At 47.9% G+C, this 18,501-nt stretch overlaps 1 protein-coding gene across 1 annotated transcript in view; it reads right to left on the reverse strand.

The window, feature by feature from the left end:
• Nucleotides 1-1,369: 1,369 nt before the first annotated feature.
• The window catches only part of KIAA0319L (KIAA0319 like), a 102,197-nt gene continuing 85,065 nt past the window's right edge, over nucleotides 1,370-18,501 (reverse strand). Inside the window, exons 13-20 of the mRNA XM_065873584.1 lie at nucleotides 18,036-18,187; nucleotides 17,530-17,668; nucleotides 15,827-15,986; nucleotides 10,218-10,360; nucleotides 9,249-9,371; nucleotides 8,426-8,516; nucleotides 5,690-5,781; nucleotides 1,370-1,557 (exon numbers count right to left, since the gene is read on the reverse strand). Coding sequence (XP_065729656.1) covers nucleotides 1,370-1,557; nucleotides 5,690-5,781; nucleotides 8,426-8,516; nucleotides 9,249-9,371; nucleotides 10,218-10,360; nucleotides 15,827-15,986; nucleotides 17,530-17,668; nucleotides 18,036-18,187 — 1,088 coding nt within the window. The remainder of the gene's footprint in view (nucleotides 1,558-5,689; nucleotides 5,782-8,425; nucleotides 8,517-9,248; nucleotides 9,372-10,217; nucleotides 10,361-15,826; nucleotides 15,987-17,529; nucleotides 17,669-18,035; nucleotides 18,188-18,501) is intronic.

The following is an 18,501-nucleotide window of genomic DNA, read 5'->3' on the forward strand; positions in this document are numbered from 1 at the left end:
TGGTGGTGTTTGTATGCATCAGTTTTGTGTTCACAGAAGGTCAAAGGAAGGACAGAAAAATCCCCTCCCTAAAAGCCACACGGAGCAGCTGGCCAGCAGGGGCCAGGGAGGTGACTCCTCCATCGGCAGCCACTGAGGCAGGGTCCCAGCACCACACATGCTGATGCCAGGCCCATGACCTCCCTGCCGGAGGCCATCATGTCACAGGAACATACAGGTGCCTGGACCCGTGGTAGAGGCCAGCAATGGAGCACAAAGCAGCACACCCAGCAGGCACACGTACAATTAAATAGCATGTTTAACCATCTCACAACAGACCGTAGTGCAGTAGTATAAACGGTACGTTTCTTTTTAAAAAGCCACTCCCCCAAAGCTCCCATTCCTCAACACCCAGAAACCATGGCTGGGGAACCAGTGACAGGGCCGGAGGGATTCAGGAAGTCTCTGTTCCATGAAGCTGAAAGTCTTTCCAGGTCAAGGTTGCCTTATGAGTAGCCAAGAGCCCTAGAAGGAGTTGATGCACACACACTCACTCTCACACACACACACACACACACACGCAAGGGACACAGAGAGAAGACACTCGGACAGATGGACACAGAGGAGACCGCTGTGGGGCAGTCACACACGTGCACTCTCATGCCATAACATTCCAGTCTGTTTGTGGCTACCTCCTCTGGGCACAGGGAGTGGTGGCCTGATCCCTGAAGCAGCCAGGGTGGTCAGGAGGAAGAAGGGTGGCAGTCTGTGTCCAGCCTGGCTACTCTTAAACAACAGTCCAGCAGCCAGAGGGGCCCCTCTGCATTCCTGAAACAGCCAGCCCTCCCCTAGCCCAGCAGCAGCGGTAAGAAGGGGGCACCACTTCCTCTGGGCCTAGCAAGAGGGCGCACTCCGCCCCAAAGACGAGAACAAAGAACGTGCCTGCAGGCAGGCTTTTGGAGCCAGGGGGCTGGCGGTGCTTGTTTCTGTACCCAGGGGTGGAGGACACAGCCAGGCCTCGCTGTGCAGATGCCCCAGAAGCAGCAACCCTGCCAACAAAGAGCTGGAGAGGAGGCCAGGAGCTGCCAGTGTCCATCCTCGGAGCAGAGGAGGGGTTCCAGAAAAGGAGGCCCTGAGGTGAGGACACTTTGTGGGACCTACCAGACGGGATTAAAGAGGAAACCTCTTCATTCACAGCTTCATTCAGGGGTTCCCGGAGAAGGTCTCTGGATTCAAGTACCAGCAACTCTAGTTGAGGGTATTAGGGTGGAGTGACCAGCAGACGCTGGGAGAACAGCTGCCCTCAGACATGGGAGGTATGAGAATCAGCCTGGCAATGCCCTGCACCCTAGCACTGCCAACCCCTAACCTGAGGAGACAGACCAGGCGGCTACAAGATCTCCTCCCGTGGGCTCCTGGCCTTAAGCGGGGTCTGCCCGTTGGGCACGGAGCCGTTCTGACCATGCAGGAGTTTGCCCTTCTCTCGGTCTGGCCACGTGAAGATGGCGTCGTCACTGTCCAGCTCCGACTCCGAGTGCATCAGGCTGCTGCTCAGCGCCGGGCCTTTATGTCTGACACCTGCAGGGGAGTCAAGGGACCCAGCGTCAGAAGCACAAATCTTCTCTTCCTTGAGCCACACCCTGCACCCTCCTCCCAGCCTGAACAGGAGCGGAGGGACAGGGCCAGTCATGGTCCCTCTCCTGAAAAGGAGGCTTCCCAAGTCCTCCCAGCCCTGGCTAGATGGGACAGTCCATCAGGGAAGCCTCAGAGAGCAACCGATCAGGTTCCAATGGGGATTCTTTATTTTCAGCATCTATTAGCTTTGGTTAGTGCCACCCAACGACATTCTCTTTTCTCTCTCTTTTAAATGTAGAATGTTTTACCTCCCTTTATGCAGAGGGTGGAGTTCTGTGGGAGGGAGGAAATACAAGGAACAAGAACTTAGGCTCTAGAGAATGAGTTTTGTCACTGTACCCTGGCTCAGTATGGATGTAAAGTGCCTGCCAGAGGTGCTGACACTGAGTGAGGACACAATTTCATTCTACGTAGACGTTTACTCTGGTTTCGCTGAGAGGGTACAAGGGGTGGGAGAGCAGGCATGTGGCCTGGAGAGGCCTCTGCTGCAGAGCCTGACTGAAGCGGGGACTGTCCCAAGCCGTCAGCTGGTCAGAACACACAAACGAGGACCCATAAGAAGCACCTGAGGTCAGAAAAGATGCCTGAGATTTTTTCTTTTTAATAAATTTATTTATTTTTTTATATTTATTTTTGGCTGTGCTGGGTCTTCGTTGCTATGTACGGGCTTCCTCTAGTTGCGGTGAGTGGGGGCTACTCTTCGTTGCGGTGCGCGGGCCTCTTATTGCGGTGGCTTCTCTTGTTGTGGAGCACGGGCTCTAGGTGCGCAGGCTCAGTAGTTGTGGCACACGGGCTTAGTTGCTCCATGGCATGTGGAATCTTCCCGGACCAGGGCTCGAACCCGTGTCCCCTGCATTGGCAGGCGGATTCTTACCCACTGTGCCACCAGGGAAGTCCCAAGATGCCTGAGATTCTATGTCACTGTAGTTTCCTTCACTATTCATCCTTATGGCTGCAGAGGCCAGACCGTACCACGAGGTCTGGTAATAGCTTTAGGGCAGATCCCATCCAACAGCAGGATGGCTGCCTGCTGGCTGGTACAAATACTACTCCAGAGTAAGCAAAAGGTAGGCTGAGACAGCAGAACTAGAAGTGGGAATTGCCAACATCAAGAACCCAGCTTGGGGCTTCCCTGGTGGCGCAGTGGTTGGGAGTCCGCCTGCCGATGCAGGGGACAGGGGTTCGTGCCCCGGTCCGGGAAGATCCCACATGCCGTGGAGCGGCTGGGCCCATGAGCCATGGTCACTGAGTCTGTGCATCCGGAGCCTGTGCTCCGCAACAAAGAGTAGCCCTCGCTCACTGCAACCAGAGAAAAGCCTGCATGCAGCAACGAAGACACAACACAGCCCAAAATAAATAAATAATAAATAAATTAGTTAAAAAAAAAAAAAAGGTGACCAGTCAGGTGAGCTGTGTTTGAACGCTCATCCTCCAACAATCACTCTTCCTCCCCCTGGTCCCATCCAGGTCCCCAATAAACACTGAAAGAAGGTCCTGGGATGATTCTCAGGCATTCTGCCCTTTCCTGGCCAGACATGACTTCAGGCTGTGAACGATGAGGGCATCTAGACTCTGACTGCACCTGTCACTTGGGAACCACAGCCCCACAGACCCTGCCCGTGTGCTGGTCATCTGTGCAGTGTGCTCTGGGGCCCAGCTTGTCCATCTCAGGGGCACGGTTCTGGGACATGACTGTGGACGGCCACAACTCCCACTGATTCTCAGGACTGCAGAGCAGCAGGACCAGAGAACACCAGCTTCCCAGGCTTTTCCAATGTGGTAGGGGACAGTGTCAACGTAAGAAGCATCAAGACCAGGGGAGCGTCAATGATCTCAAAACCTCTGTTTTGCCCCTATAGATGAAATACCCTTTGAGGGCCTTCTCCTCCAGCATCCAAGCACTTGAAGCTTCCCTTGTTCCCTAAAGCCCTTCTGGGCCATAGGTGTGGAGGACAGGAGCTTAAGGGGGGACGTGTTGCTGGCTCCAAAGTACACAGCACTCACCCGGGCCCTCCTACCTCTAGCTCCCGCTCTGCTTGAAGAACTGAGTGGGATTCATCCACTAAGCAATACAAGCTAGGAAGCTGGTTATATCAGTGGGTGCTGAACACACACATCTCCTCTGACTCAGCAATCCTGTTCCTAGGTCTACACCTAACAGAAGTCCATACACATGTCCGCCAAAGGACATGGGCAAGAACGTTTACAGCAGCACTCCCCATCACAGCCCCAAATGGAAAGAACTCAGCTGCCCATCAACAGTATACCTGACAAATAAATATATTCCTACAAGGGAAATTACACGGCAACGGGAATGAACGAACGATTGCTCTACCTAACAACACGGATGGACGTCCTAAATGTAATGTTGAGGGACAGGCACCAAGCCCAATGATTCCATTTATATAAACTACTCCAAGATATTAGAAGTAAATTGGGGGGAGGCAGGCAGTGACTGGGAAGAAGCACAAAGGGGGCGCTTCTGGGGGGCTGATTACATGGGTACATACACTTATGAAATGTGCTTATGATTTTCTGTACACATTAGACTGAATCACAGAAAACTGCTATTTTTATAGGTCAAAAGTCAATTATCAGTAATCTTATATGGTTCAATCTAATAGACTTCAATAGAAAGTCTTGAAAAAAAGTCAACAGAACAGCAAAACCAAACCAAAGGGCTTCCCTGGTGGCGCGGTGGTTGAGAGTCCGCCTGCCAATGCAGGGGACACGGGTTCGTGCCCCGGTCCGGGAGGATCCCACATGCCGCGGAGCGGCTGGGCCTGTGAGCCATGGCCGCTGAGCCTGCGCGTCCGGAGCCTGTGCTCCGCAATGGGAGAGGCCACAGCAGTGAGAGGCCAGCGTACCGAAAAAAAAAAAAAAAACCAAACCAAAGCAAAACCCACAACTGCTGAATGTAAACACGTCTCCCGAGGGTGGGCACGTGTCCCGCTCCGCCTGCTGGCCTTCGGTGCCAGCGGCTCCGAGCTCACTCAGGTGGGCGCACGCCACGTCCAGGTCACTTCCGCACACGTCACGCTCCACTAAACTCACTCTTCTTCCGGCTGAACTTCTTCAGTTCCACACCTTGTACAGTTTGGTCCTGAATCCTATTCTCCTCATCCTACTGGTGACTCCATTCTGGGTTGCACCCACGAATCCACTGCAGAGCCCAGAACAAGAGCCAGGACTTCTGGCCTGGTCAGATCCACACCAGATGGAAGGCGACTCTCACCACCTCCTCACGTGGACACCGCGCACAGAAGGGGCTGCCCACCCTCATCTAGTCTCATCTTGGTTACCTGGGAGCAGCTGGCCACCTGCAGCCCTCCCCGCTCCCTCCCTTTCCCCACAAGTCTGCCTTCCCATCCTGCCGTCACCCACCCACCTGCCTCAGAAGAGGCATCTTAAGCCCTTTACCCACTCCTCCCTCCTCCCTGCCCAGGACCCTCCCCTCTGCCTTCTGCCCACCCTGGCCCCGAGCCCCGTCACTGGAAGCCGTCTCAAGCTTGTGCAGCCGGAAATTCTTTGACAGATGAGCGCGGTGCACCTGGAGCCAGCAGGGGAGCTGCCCTCCGCCTGCTCTAAGACAACGATGGAGCCTGCGGATCTACCTGACAAATACTGGAGAAAGGAAGGTGGGAGAGGATGGCTGGCGGCAAGGAGGCCAGCTGGCAGACACTGGCTTTGATCTCTTCATGGCCTCACCTTGTCTGCCCAGAAAGGACAGACTGATCAGGAATAAGAGACCAAGGTCCCTGAGCCTGACTACAGGGGCAGCTTGAAAAGCTGAACTCCAGGCAGGAACCCTGAGGGGAACAAGCAGGCAAAGGAAAGCAAGGGGCTGAGCCCCTCAGCACAGTCAAAGGACCACTAAGAAGTGAGCCCTGGAGTCCGAGCTTGTCCAGTAGGCAAAGCCGACCCTGAGCCCTCATCAGGGACGGGACAAGATACTTTTCCAGCACAAAGAGCTGCCAACAAAAACACATTTAGGAGGGACTGGTGATGGTGGTGGCTCTTCAGGGAGAGTGCACCAACCTAGACACCCCCGGTTCCCAGTTCCCGGGGCCACTACCTGCTCGGGAGGTTGGCTTCAGTTCCAGGCTTTCCTGATCCGTGGCATCCAGGATCCTGTACTTGCTTTTCCTCTTAGGTTTTCCTTTTTGTCTGAAAAACACAATCCCCTGCTCAGGAAAGAGGTTCTGTGTGAGGTTCAGGTAGCCCACCACAGGGTGGCAGCCAGACTGCATGCAGAGCCCTGTCTTGGGGGATGCTGCTTAATGGAAGGGATGCTTCTCCTTGTTTCTCAGATGGGAAAGGTAGCAACTGTGATTTGTTATTCAAATAGTCCTCACCGATTTGGGAAAAGGTAAAGGAAACATCATTTTATCATGGACTCACCACTCCACAGTGGCAATGAAGGAAGGATAGATGGGTTAAAAATGTAAATAAAATGACGCTCCTATGCTGGAAGGGTATAGGGTGGAGGAAAGCATTAAACCAGCAAAACCTTGTTAATGGTGGTTGTCTTAGGCTGGTGGGAATTTTAAAAAATTCTTTTAATTTTCTAAGTTTTATTGTGAGATTATATTGCAGGTTGAATCTCAGTTCTGCCACTTATTAACTGTGTGTCCATGGAAAATGTCATTTTCCTGAGAAAAGGTTGTTACGCATATTAAAAAAGATATTACCTATAAAATGTATAAAATGTTATGCACATTTTATACATTTTTGCTTGGTACACAGTAAACATAGAAATGATACTTATTATTAATAATTAAAAACATAATAAATGTTACCATTAAATATTATAAGACTAGATAGGAAGACTGAATGAAAAAACCTGAAAGACTTAATCATGACTAACCTAAGTCTACAATTACGTAAAAACATGTACATGTGAGAATCCCAAACTGAAAGGAAGGCAAACAAATTAAGAACCCATGTGCTACAGCTACGTGTAAAAGAATGAAATCAGAACACTCCCTAACACCATACACAAAAATAAACTCAAAATGGATTAGAGACCTAAATGTAAGACCAGACACTACAAAACTCTTAGAGAAAAACATAGGAAGAACACTCTTGGACATAAATCACAGCATGATCTTTTTTGACCCACCTCCCAAAGTAATGAAAATGAAAACAAAAGTAAACAGATGGGACCTAATGAAACTTAAAAGCTTTTGCACAGGGACTCCCCCGGTGGTCCAGTGGGTAAGACTCCATGCTCAGAATGCAGGGGGCCTGGGTTCGGTCCCTGGTTGGGGAGCTAGATCCCACATGCTGCAATTAAAAGCTGGCTCAGCCTAAATAAATAAACATTTAAAAAAAAAAAAAGCTTTTGCACAGCAAAGGAAACCATCAACAAGACAAAAAGACAACCCTCAGAATGGGAGAAAATATTTGCAAATGGAGCAACGGACAAAGGATTAATCTCCAAAATATACAAACGGCTCATGCAGCTCAATATCAAAAAAAAAAAACCAAAACAACCCAATCAAAAAAATGGGCAGAAGACCTAAATAGACATTTCTCCAAAGAAGACATACAGATGGCCAAGAAGCACATGAAAAGATGCTCAACATCACTAGTCATTAGAGAAATGCAAATCAAAACTACAATGAGGTATCACCTAACACCAGTCAGAATGGGCATCATCAGAAAATCTACAAACAACAAATGCTGGAGAGGGTGTGGAGAAAAGGGAACCTTCTCGCACTGTTGGTGGGAATGTAAATTGATACAGCCACTATGGAGAACAGTATGGAGGTTCCTTAAAAAACTAAAAATAGAATTACCATACAACCCAGCAATCCCACTACTGGGCATATACCCTGAGAAAACCATAATTCAAAAAGACACAGGCATTCCAATGTTCATTGCAGCACTATTTACAATAGCCAGGTCATGGAAGCAACCTAAATGTCCAACGACAGATGAATGGATAAAGAAGATGTGGTACATATATACAATGGAATATTACTCAGTCATAAAAAGGAACCAAACTGGGTCATTTGTAGAGATGTGGATGGACCTAGAGAATGTCATACAGAGTGAGATAAGTCAGAAAGAGAAAAACAAGTATCGTATATTAACACACATATGTGGAATTTAGAAAAATGGTACAGATGAACCTGTTTGCAAGGCAGAAATAGAGACACAGACGTAGAGAACAAACATATGGACACCAAGGAGAGAAAGGGGTGGTGGGATGAATTGGGAGATTGGGATCGACATATATACACTAATATGTATAAAATAGATAACTAATGAGAACCTGCTGTACAGCACAGGAAACTTTACTTAATGCTCTGTGGTGACCTAAACAGGAAGGAAATCCAGAAAAGAGGGGGTATATGTATTCATAAAGCTGATTCACTTCGCTGTACAGCAGAAACTAACACAACAATGTAAAGCAACTATACCCCAATTAAAAAAAAAGAACCCATGTGCTACGGTGGTGAGGCTGAGGTGTGGAGTATTAAAGGCCACATACCCTAGAGATAAGAGCCAGGTCCACACCCCAGGCCCTCCCACTCCCACTCCAGCCACAGCCACGTTTTCCAGGTGGCAAATCACTGCAGTGACAGCCACTCAGCCTACAGGAGTGTGCTTCTGCCTTCAGGAGTGTCAGAGGTAAGGAGAACTTTTCTGTGCATGCCGTGGGTGGGCCATGGCATGTAACAGCGATGGGAAGGGAAGAAACCCAGGACTCAGCGCCCTCAATATAGAAGGTGCCAGATACCTCTCTAATGAATAAATATGTAATTAGAAGCACGAACAAATTTCCAGGGAAAGTCCATCTTACCTCTTACAACAACAGATTACAGTCCAGGAGAGGATTCCCAAGGCAACAACAATGACAAAGGAAGCAATGATAACATATAACACACTCCACTCTGCCAAGAGAAACAAAATATTAAGGGCAGTGAAAAGAGAGGCTAGAAGGGGGGTCTGGGCTGCCCACCTTGGGTAGGAGATGGCTGCGCTCTGTAAACAAGAAGGCCCCTCGGGCTGCCCAGGGAAGGTGAGACCTTGGAGTTAAAGGCAGCTGAAACTTTAAACCTTATGAATTGCCCCTGTTTTCTAGGTGGTGCTCTGAGATCCTGGGGAAGTGGGGCAGGCTGTAAGGAGCTTTAACAGAGGGAAAGGGAGGAATGGACACCTACGGGCTTCCCTGGGGCCAGAGTACACAGGCATTCCAGAAAGACAGGAGGCCGTGCGGCTCATCTGATTTAGGCTGCATTTTGTAGTTGCTCTGATTTAAGCTTGTTTCTTCTTAAACAACTGCTTCAGGGGAGTTCCCTGGCAGTCCAGTGGTTAGGACTCGGCACTTTCACTGCCAGGGCCCAGGTTCAATCTATGGTTGGGGAACTAAGCAACTAAGATCCCGCAAGCTGTGCTGGGAGGCCAAACAAAAACAAAACCAGAAACAAAAAACTGCTTCAGAGCTTTCCTCTAACCTTGAGCAAGTGTGGAGGAAGGAAGTAAACGTCCTCTGCAAACAGAAAATACACAAAGTTCTTCTCCTCGTTGCTCATCTGCCTTGGCAACACCAACACCCACCCACTCAAACTCAGAGCCACACTCAACGCCAAACCAGCGGGCACAGTTCCAAGCAGAAAACTCACCACAGTTGCTATCTCCGTCCGTCAGCTGCACCTTGATGAAATTCTCCATCCAAAAAGGGTCGCAGATACAGCGTTTGGTGAATGAATCACAGTGGCCATGGTCAGAACAGTTCAACTGGCATGCTGAAAGTAGCAGGAAAGGGAAAAAAGTCAAGGGGCGTCAGAGCCGGGGGTTGACCAAATTCCAGTGCCCATGAAGATACGAAGGGATCCCCTGCTCAATGGCCTGTGACGACATCTCCTGGAGACCTGTCCCAAGAACCTTTATAGCTGGACACAGTGCCCATTATTATCATCATGGATAAAACTGGAGCAGTTAGAAAGGCTCCAGACTGTTTTTACTTGCTGTTTCTCCATATCAGCAGTTCTTAATCTTTCATGCCCCACAGACCCCCTTCTCTGAATAACTGCCGAAATAAAACACACAGTATTACAAAGGAAGGCAATTATACTATACATGTTTTTGAAGTATTTAAGAATACAGAACTTTAAAATAATATGTGCGTCTTTATTAAAATATTAAGTAACAAGATCTAGAAGTGTGTCTAACAACTGTCATACTTTCGAAGTGGTGATGAGTAAAAATGCTATTTCATTATGTAGTATGACACAAAATTATCTGAGATTTCTATTGCTTTAAAGTCACACGTTCTGTTAATACTGTAGTTTCTTGCCTACCTTCATGATTGAGGAAAACAATAAATTTCAGTTAGAGGTTCGTGAAAATAAAGATGTAATTTTTTTCCCATTCAAACTCACAGCCCCTCTGAATGCTATCTCAGGGGCCCATGGAAGGTTAAGAAGCTCTGCAATGAGTGGAGACTCTTTCAAGAAAAAATGGTAGTTGAGGAAAGTGATTATCTCCTTGTTCCCAGAGAAGAGGAAATGAAGCCCAAGGACAGCAGGGACTGACAGGTGAGCTGTGGACACTGGGTGGACTCTCATTCCGAACTTCCCAGAATTACTCACTGACAGTATTGATTTCCAGGGCTCTGAATATCAGAAAGTCTGCCTTTTGCTTCCGCAGCTCACTCTTGAGCATCACTGCCACCTCATGGCCTTTGAAGATCTGGTGAGGAGGCTCATTTTGAACAAAAAATACCATCTTGGTGCTGCAGAGACATGGAACAGTATGAACGAGCTGAAGCTGTCAACATGATAGCAGCAGCTATCATTTGCTAAGTACCTTCTGTTTGTGCCAGACCCTGTGCTAAGTGTTATGCACATTCACTCACAGGAAGCCCGTGAGAAAGGGGTTATCAGCATCATCTCCATTTTACACAGGACAGCACTGGGGCTCAGAGGGGTTAAGTAACTTGCCCAAGGTCACACAGTTAATTATGGCAGAGCCAGATCCCAACTGATATGTCTGACTCTAAAGCCTATGCTTTTAGAAAAGGCCTAAGCTGCCCCAACTAACAAGAAGACCTATTCCAAAACCTAACTGGAGGCCAGAAAAATGGGGATTTGGTTATGGGTACATCCCTGCTGTCAGCCTTTTTTTTGCGATACTTGAGCCCCTCACTGCCGTGGCCTCTCCCGCCGCGGAGCAACAGGCTCTGGACGCGCAGGCTCAGCGGCCATGGCTCACGGGCACAGCCGCTCCACGGCACGGGGGATCCTCCCGGACCGGGGCACGAACCTGCGTCCCCCGCATCGGCAGGTGGACCCTCAACCACTGTGCCACCAGGGAAGCCCTGCCAGCCTTTTAACAGCTAAGAATGTGGTGCTGTTGGGTTTGTGCTGGGCTATCTATGAGACAAACCACAGTGCTTTGTAAAATATAAATTGTTGGACAGCATCAAAGCATTATCCGTAGGTCAAAACATAGCCAAAATGATCATTACTATGACAGCAACAATAAAGACCTCACACAATGGTGTGGCCAGTGCAAGATTATGTTATTCTAGGCCCAGAATCTGTTTGTTTTCTGACCGTCAACTTCTGTCCAAGGTAGACCATGTCTGAACTCACTTCTGGGTGGCACAAAATCTGTTCTGCCTTGGCCTCCATTTTTGGCAGCCTGCTTCGTGACTCCGTGTTAGTCTCACAAACTGAACTTTCCCAATCAGTGGGTCACATTGGGTTTATAGGTGAGCCCCAGGTATTGATCCCTACAGCACACAGGGTGGCTGGGTGGGACCTGGGTATCCCAGAGGCCCTGGACCAGCTGCTTCCAGTATAACTGTCTATTTATCCCAAAGTGCCATATAAACAGCATCATTTTCTATGGGTGAACTGACATGAAAGTTTGGGTAGCCCTGTCCTAAAAGCCTTTTCAAAGCTTGCTGCATAGTGGGGCTAACAATGGGGTACTATAAACTCCAGAATCAAGAAACAAACCTTTTCCATAAAAGATCTGTGGTCATTTCTCATACATATACTACTATATATAAAATAGATAACTAATGAGAACCTACTATATAGCACAGGGAACTCTACTCACTGTTCTGTGGTACCTAAATGGGAAGGAAATCTAAAAAAGAGTGGATATAGGTATATGTATAACTGCTTCACTTTGCTGTACAGCAGAAACTAACACAACATTGTAAAGCAACTATACTTCAATAAAAATTAATTTAAAGAAATCTGTGGTCATTTCTCATATTTTCTCCTAGTTACCTAATTCATGTTTATAGTTTCAATTTTTGTCTATATACAAATAACCCTCAAATCTTTGTCTCCTCTTCCTATGTCCCTCTTGAGTGACCAAATCTGTATCTGCAAATGCTTGCTAGAATATCTATACCAGATCATCCACAGTCATCTTAAATCCAACATGTTCCAAAATAAACTTATAACAATCACTAACTCATTATGTGTTAGAGACTACACAAACATTATCTTATGTAATCTTCAACAACCCTATAACATGGGTGCTAGCATTTTTATAAGTGAAGAATGGGTTCGGAGAGGTGCAGTAATCTGCCCACTGTCGCAAAGCTGTCACTAACAGAGCAGGGCTCAGAATCCAGGTCTGCCTGGTGTGAGGCCCATGCTCTTTCCCATTGTAATACACTATCTCCCTCCAATCATATCCTCCTCCTGAATTCCTCAGCTAAGCCAATCTAGGCCAAGCCAGAAACCCAGAGTCACTGTGATGCTTCTCTCTTCCTCGTGTCCCAGAGGCAGTGACGGCAAGTGTGCAAGCAAACCCTTCCGCAATGCTCTTACCCGCACTCTCGCTAGTGTCTTCCACTGCTTTGTCCCAGCCAATTCCCACCAGCTCGATGGATCCCAGCAGCCACCTTCCCTTTTCCTATTCCCAGGCTGCTGAGCAGAGGTTAAAAAGAAAGTCCTAATCATCATGCTGTCTCTGACCCACTGAACCCTGACTGCATATTAGATTCACCTGGGGAGTTTTAAAGCTTTAGGTGCCCAGACCTCACTGCAGACCAACTGAATCATAACCATAATCACCCCCATGTGGGCGTGAGGCTTGGGTAATGGTATGTTCATAAAAGCTCCAGGTGATACTGTTATGCAGCTGGAGTTGGGAATCGCTGCTCTCACCTCATGTGTCTAACCCTGGCTCAGACTCCAATATTGCTCAAAGCCGGCATCCTTTCCTGGAGCTGCTGTTCTCAACCTTTACCACTTTCCTCAGACTGCCCACCTCATTCTCACCTCCTCAAAGCAGATGGCCTTGCCTCCAGTTTCAGAGAAAAAACAGGACGTTGGTACCAATACGAAAAAACAGGATGTTGGTACCAATACTCTCAAATTTCATCCTTCTCTACTTCGAGATTCACCCATAATAGCACATCTTCCCTCCTTTCCTCCTGCCTCCAGGGAAAGTGGTCTCCTGCTCTGCCCACAGCCAGTGCCCCAGACCTACCTCCATTTATAACCCGCCTCCCCAATCTCCACCATCTACCTTTCCTCTGCACCTTCCCCTCAGTCTATAAAAATGTTCAAGTATCTTTAAAAGGTGTTCTTCTGAGCTTGTCTCCCATACTGTTTTCAACACCAGCCTCTTCAAAGAGGCATTATACTTACCATCTCTGTATCCTCAAACTATGAAAAAAATTTTCTCCCAGCATCTAAGTAAAATGATCTCACTATAGTTCTGATGATCTACTAATTACAAACCCAAAAGCCTGTTTTGTGCGCTCACCACACCTGTCTCTATAGCACCTGAATCCTTTGGCAGCGCCCCTTACTGCCAGCTTGTCCCTTAACTTCCAGCAGACAGCTCCCACCTGGTTTTCCTCCCATCTCTCTGACGGCTGTTTCTTAGTTTCCTTTGCTGGCCCTTCTTTCCTTGCCTCCCCCTTAAATATTGATGTTCTCCACAGCTCTCTCCTCAACCCTCTTGACTCTCCCAGCATGTCTCATCCGTCCTCATGGCCTTAACGCCTGCCTGTATGTAGTGACTCCCTACCTCAGGCCTTCACTTCCACCTCAAGTTCCAGCCTATATGTGCTACTACCTGTCCCTATGTAACCCATAAGATATGCCAAATTCAACAGTCAGAACTGAACTCATTATCTTTTCTTTGAAACTGGATCCCTAATCTCAGTTAATGGCATGCACCATCTATCTAGGCATCCAAGCAAAAATCCTCATACTTGATGGCTCACTCACCTTCATTCCCCAAAGGTCACCGAGTCCTACTGATTTACCTCTGGATTTCTTTTAATTTCCTCTTCTCTTCTGCCATTTCCACCACCACTACCTCAATTCAGGTGTTATCACCTTTTTTACTAGACTAGTCCAAAAGCGTCCTGACTGGTCTCCCAGCCTTTGGTCTCTCCCTACTGTTTTTTTTTTTTTGGCCGAGCCTCGCAGCCTGTGGGATCTTAGTTCCCCAGACCAGGGATTGAACCTGCACTCCCTGCAGTGGAAGCGCGGTGTCTTAACAAATGGACTTCAAGGGATGTCCTGATCTCTCCCTATTTTAGTCTAGCCTCCACACTACCGATCTCCCTAAGGAAAAAAAAAAATCTAGTGTCCTTGCTTCAAAAACAAAACAAAAAATTCACACATATAAAACCAACTAACTTGAGCCCTCCTATCCGAAGTATTAACACTAAACTGCTTGCTTGCTTATGACTGTTCTCAGTCTACAGGGCCAGCCTTATTGTCCCCCATATCCTAGGGCCCGGTAAATGCTCTGAACCCAAGGACTTCTTCCAGAGGAAACTCCGTACTTTCATACCACAGGACCATTGCTCATGCTGTTCCCCTACTCTGAATCTCCTCCTAGTCCTTCTATGCTTCATCAGGGCAAGTTTTACTTCTGGAAAATCTTTGGACTACCTCAACCCTCCTGGAAGAATTAATCGCCCTTGCCTGTGTCTCCATGATTGTGTTACCTGAAAACTGGGTTCTCTACGTGGTGTTGAGCCAAAAGACACAACCAAGTCAAAAACGAGGAGAAGGAAGACTTTTATCACTTGTGGCAAGTAAGGAGAACACCGGGATCTTTCCCAAAGCAGTGTCTCTGTGAGCAGCACAACTGCGGAAGCTTTAAGCTCAGGGTACATGCATATTCGTGAAGGGGCTTGAGCAGAGGAGAATTCAGCATAGAATTGGGACAAAAGTCAACAGAGTCCAAGCTTTAGCTGAGGGTCATGAGGGTCAGAAAAGGTCGATATCATCATTCCTTAGGTTCCAGTTGATCTGGTTGTCAAGTACTTCAGGCTACCTTTACCACTGAAACAGAACTGGGAGTCTTTACAACTGATTTACTATTTTTGCTATTGTTACTTCTCTTGCCTGAAAAGAGTCATTTGTTCCTGCATTCCTTTTTGTTTTTTGTTTTGTTTTGGCCACACCATGCGGCTTGTGGGACCTCAGTTCCCCGACCAGGGACTGAACCCGGACCAAGGCAGTGAAAGCCTGGAATCCTAACCACTAAGCCACCAGGGAACTCCCTGTTCCTGACTTCTTTTTTTCCCTTAAGATCATTCATTACCGAGACCTGTTCAAGGGCAAGTACTGTGGCCAGGCTTAGATCACAAAATGGCTTAGGCCAAAAATGGCTTTGCTTAGGTCAAGAAAGCCATGCCTGGTTCTCTTTCTCTGAGGACCCCCTACACTATCTGCTTACAATAGCACTTATTCTGTCAAATCCACCCTGTACTGATGCTATATGTTAACTTGATTATCTCCCCTACTAGACTATGGTCTTCAAACATCATAGGCCTCTTCTGACCTTGCACCCTGCTGCAGTGTCTAGTACAGAGCCTATTACCTGTACTAGAAGAGTACATTTCTTCTGCATTAAAAAAATGAACACTGGGCTTCCCTGGTGGCGCAGTGGTTGAGACTCCACCTGCCGATGCAGGGGACACGGGTTTGTGCCCCGGTCCGGGAAGATCCCACATGCCGCGGAGCGGCTGGGCCCGTGAGCCATGGCCGCTAAGCCTGCGTGTCCGGAGCCTGTGCTCCGCAACGGGAGAGGTCACAACAGTGAGAGCCCGCGTACCGCAAAAAAAAAAATGAACACCATGAGTGGTTCCTGGTCAGAGAGCCCACCCTTCTCTACCTACCCACACTATTTCTCAGCTCAGTCAAGAAGCCCAGGGGACCCCTGGTCTTTCCTTTTCTCCCCCCATTCGTTGCCCAGCTACCTCTGCTCCGTGTACGGCTGAATCTTTTGCACAATGATGTCGGAATCCAGCACCCCCAGGAGGACCCCAATCTGGCGGATGAACATCCCCTTCAGCCTCTCAGTTAGCTGACTGACGTTGACATCCAAGATGATCTCCACCAGGTTGTTTTTCCTGGGATCTGGAAAGCATGTGGATCAGTCATGGCTTTAGAAGCAGGAGAGTTAACATAGACCTGCCACTGTGCAGGTGCTTTGGCCCAGGAGAGAATGTGGTGAGAGCATTCAGAAATGCAACTGCCCTCCTTCAAAATGGAAAGGCACAAGAGTGAATTCCCCACTGCTTTGTCCTGGTCCCCAGCAATCTGGGGCTGGCTTGGAGAGCTTCAGAAGCACTCCTGGTCTCTATACCAACCTGGCAATTACCACACATGTGCTGCGGGCCAGGCCGAAGTGATGGGGTTTAGTGAAGGAAGTGGGGAACAGAGAAATACTTTAAGGTTTGTTTTAAAAGTCTCTGCCCAGTTGGCTTTGCTGAACTCTCCAGGCCAAGTGGCAGGTAGCTAGCGATCTCTCCTGATCCAATCTGATTTTCAGTAACTTGCTGTACTTTGTTTACAACAATGGGAGGGAAATTTTCCATCTCAACAATCTTATGGGAATGCATCTGCCCTACAGTGTTGAAAACCATAAACACAAAGGAAATACAGGCAGCCAAGAAACAAGGATTTCCTTAAAACAACATCACAGCCGGACGATGTTTTTACAACTCTAGAACTGTAAGACCGTTGTGCTTTACACTTTTGATTATGTCCTAAAGACTATTCTACACTTGCCAAGTTAAAAGTGACTATTCAGAATACCTATTCACATACTTGGATGCACCATTTGCCTGTCCTGATGTATAATTTATATAATTAGTAGACTATCTGTGATCTGATTTTAAACACAGAAGAGACTTTATAGTGTCTTGGCTGTTGTCCTTCAGAGGTAGGACAAGGACTGGAAGACCTGCCAAGATCCCTTCCCGTCTAAGACATCTGTACATTAGCTTGGCCTAGATAATAAAGAGTAGGTTTAAAGTTAATACCTTCTCATCAGTTGTTCAGGAATTTATAAAGCTCTACCCCACCCTGTACTCACTGCCTCCCTATTACCAAATTAGCCTTGATACAAAACAAAAACATGGTTCTATTTAAGAAAGAAATTTTATTTCTGCAAATCTTAAAAATGTAAAGGATGCCAGTTACTTTACCTTCCCTGGGGGTTGTCAGATAAAGCCTGAGGCTCAACTTACAAAAATAAATCATTTTCTGCAGCTGGGTGCTGATAAGACACCACGACTCAAGTTATTCCTGTGCTCAGATTCCCAAAGCACCCTGGGCCCTCTCTCATCAGTCACACGCAGAGGAGAAAGTGCTGGAGTAGGGGCCCAAAGGCCTGGCTCTGACACAACTGCTGTGTGAAGCTGAGCAAGCCCTGCCCTCTCTGAGTTTCTGTTTCTCCATCTGAGCTAAGTAGGGGGAGGTCCATATTTCTGTGTGGGTAGGAGAGGTCTTGTTGGAACAGAAAGTCTCTAAGGAGTTCTTAGCTTGGGGGTTCTAGATTTTTTTAAAGCTGGATATGCCATCTGGCTCTGTCCATGCTGGGGGAAGGGCCTCAAGATCGAGGCCCTGCTAGGCTGATCCAGCAATTCCACCCCGACTCCTCAGTAAGTGAACTCACCAGGTTTCACCTCCACAGTGGTCCGGTCTGTGTCACTCTCACCCTTCGCATCAGTCACTTTCAGGTGAAATGCGTAGGTTCCCTCAACCAGGTTGGAAAGAAAGAGGACAGGGTGGTGGTCAGAGTGATTTAACACCTCCTGTGGGGTTGAACAACATGGCTATACGGCAGAACAAAACCACACTCCTTTCGTGGAGTCAGCTGTTGTGTCTGTCATAACGAAGTCCCCTCTGGGCTAGATGGCTTTGACTCGGGGCAGTTCCTGCTCTGTGATGGCACTACAGCCCACAGCAACCAGGATCAGGGAAAAGAATCACATTCTGTTCCACACTAGCTTGAGGGGTGACCCTAAGCAAGTCATCTGACCTCCCTGGATTTCAGAGCACAATCCAGGTTTGACATAAGAGACCGCTTGGTTAAAACAGGTACTGGAGTGTTTAGCCCAGTCTCCTCTCCTCACCGCACCACCATGACCTGTGTAGCTCTCCACCTGCTGGCACACTCACCCCCGCAGCTGGGCTCCCCTCGTCTCGAGTCCAGAGGTAGTTGACTATCCCCTTGTCATCTGAGGACTTGGAGCCGTCCAGCTCTGCCGTGTCTGTGGGCAAGGTAATTACCACATTCCCAGTTATCTTGGCTATAGGTGGTTTATTCATTTCTAAACACAGAGAAACCATGGGAAAAAATGTAACATTCAGAAAAAGAAGAAATGCTTCTCGTGATGCTTATAAGGAAATTAAACTTCAAAATTATCTTAAATGGAGAACTGTTTTAAGTGCTTATCCATGCCCATGCCAGCAACTAACAGTGTAGAGCTAACGCCACCAGTGCCACAGGTCCTGAGGCTCCATTCCCACCCAGAGAAATGTTCCCCTGACACCAGTACAGTAGAGGGGACAAGTATAGTTTCCTCTTGTATTCTCATAGCAGCCTCCCGCAAAGGAACCCATTTCTCTGCTTGGGGATATATGA

This window comes from Phocoena phocoena, chromosome 1 (assembly GCF_963924675.1).
Source record: "Phocoena phocoena chromosome 1, mPhoPho1.1, whole genome shotgun sequence".
In the NCBI taxonomy this organism is placed as follows: domain Eukaryota; kingdom Metazoa; phylum Chordata; class Mammalia; order Artiodactyla; family Phocoenidae; genus Phocoena; species Phocoena phocoena.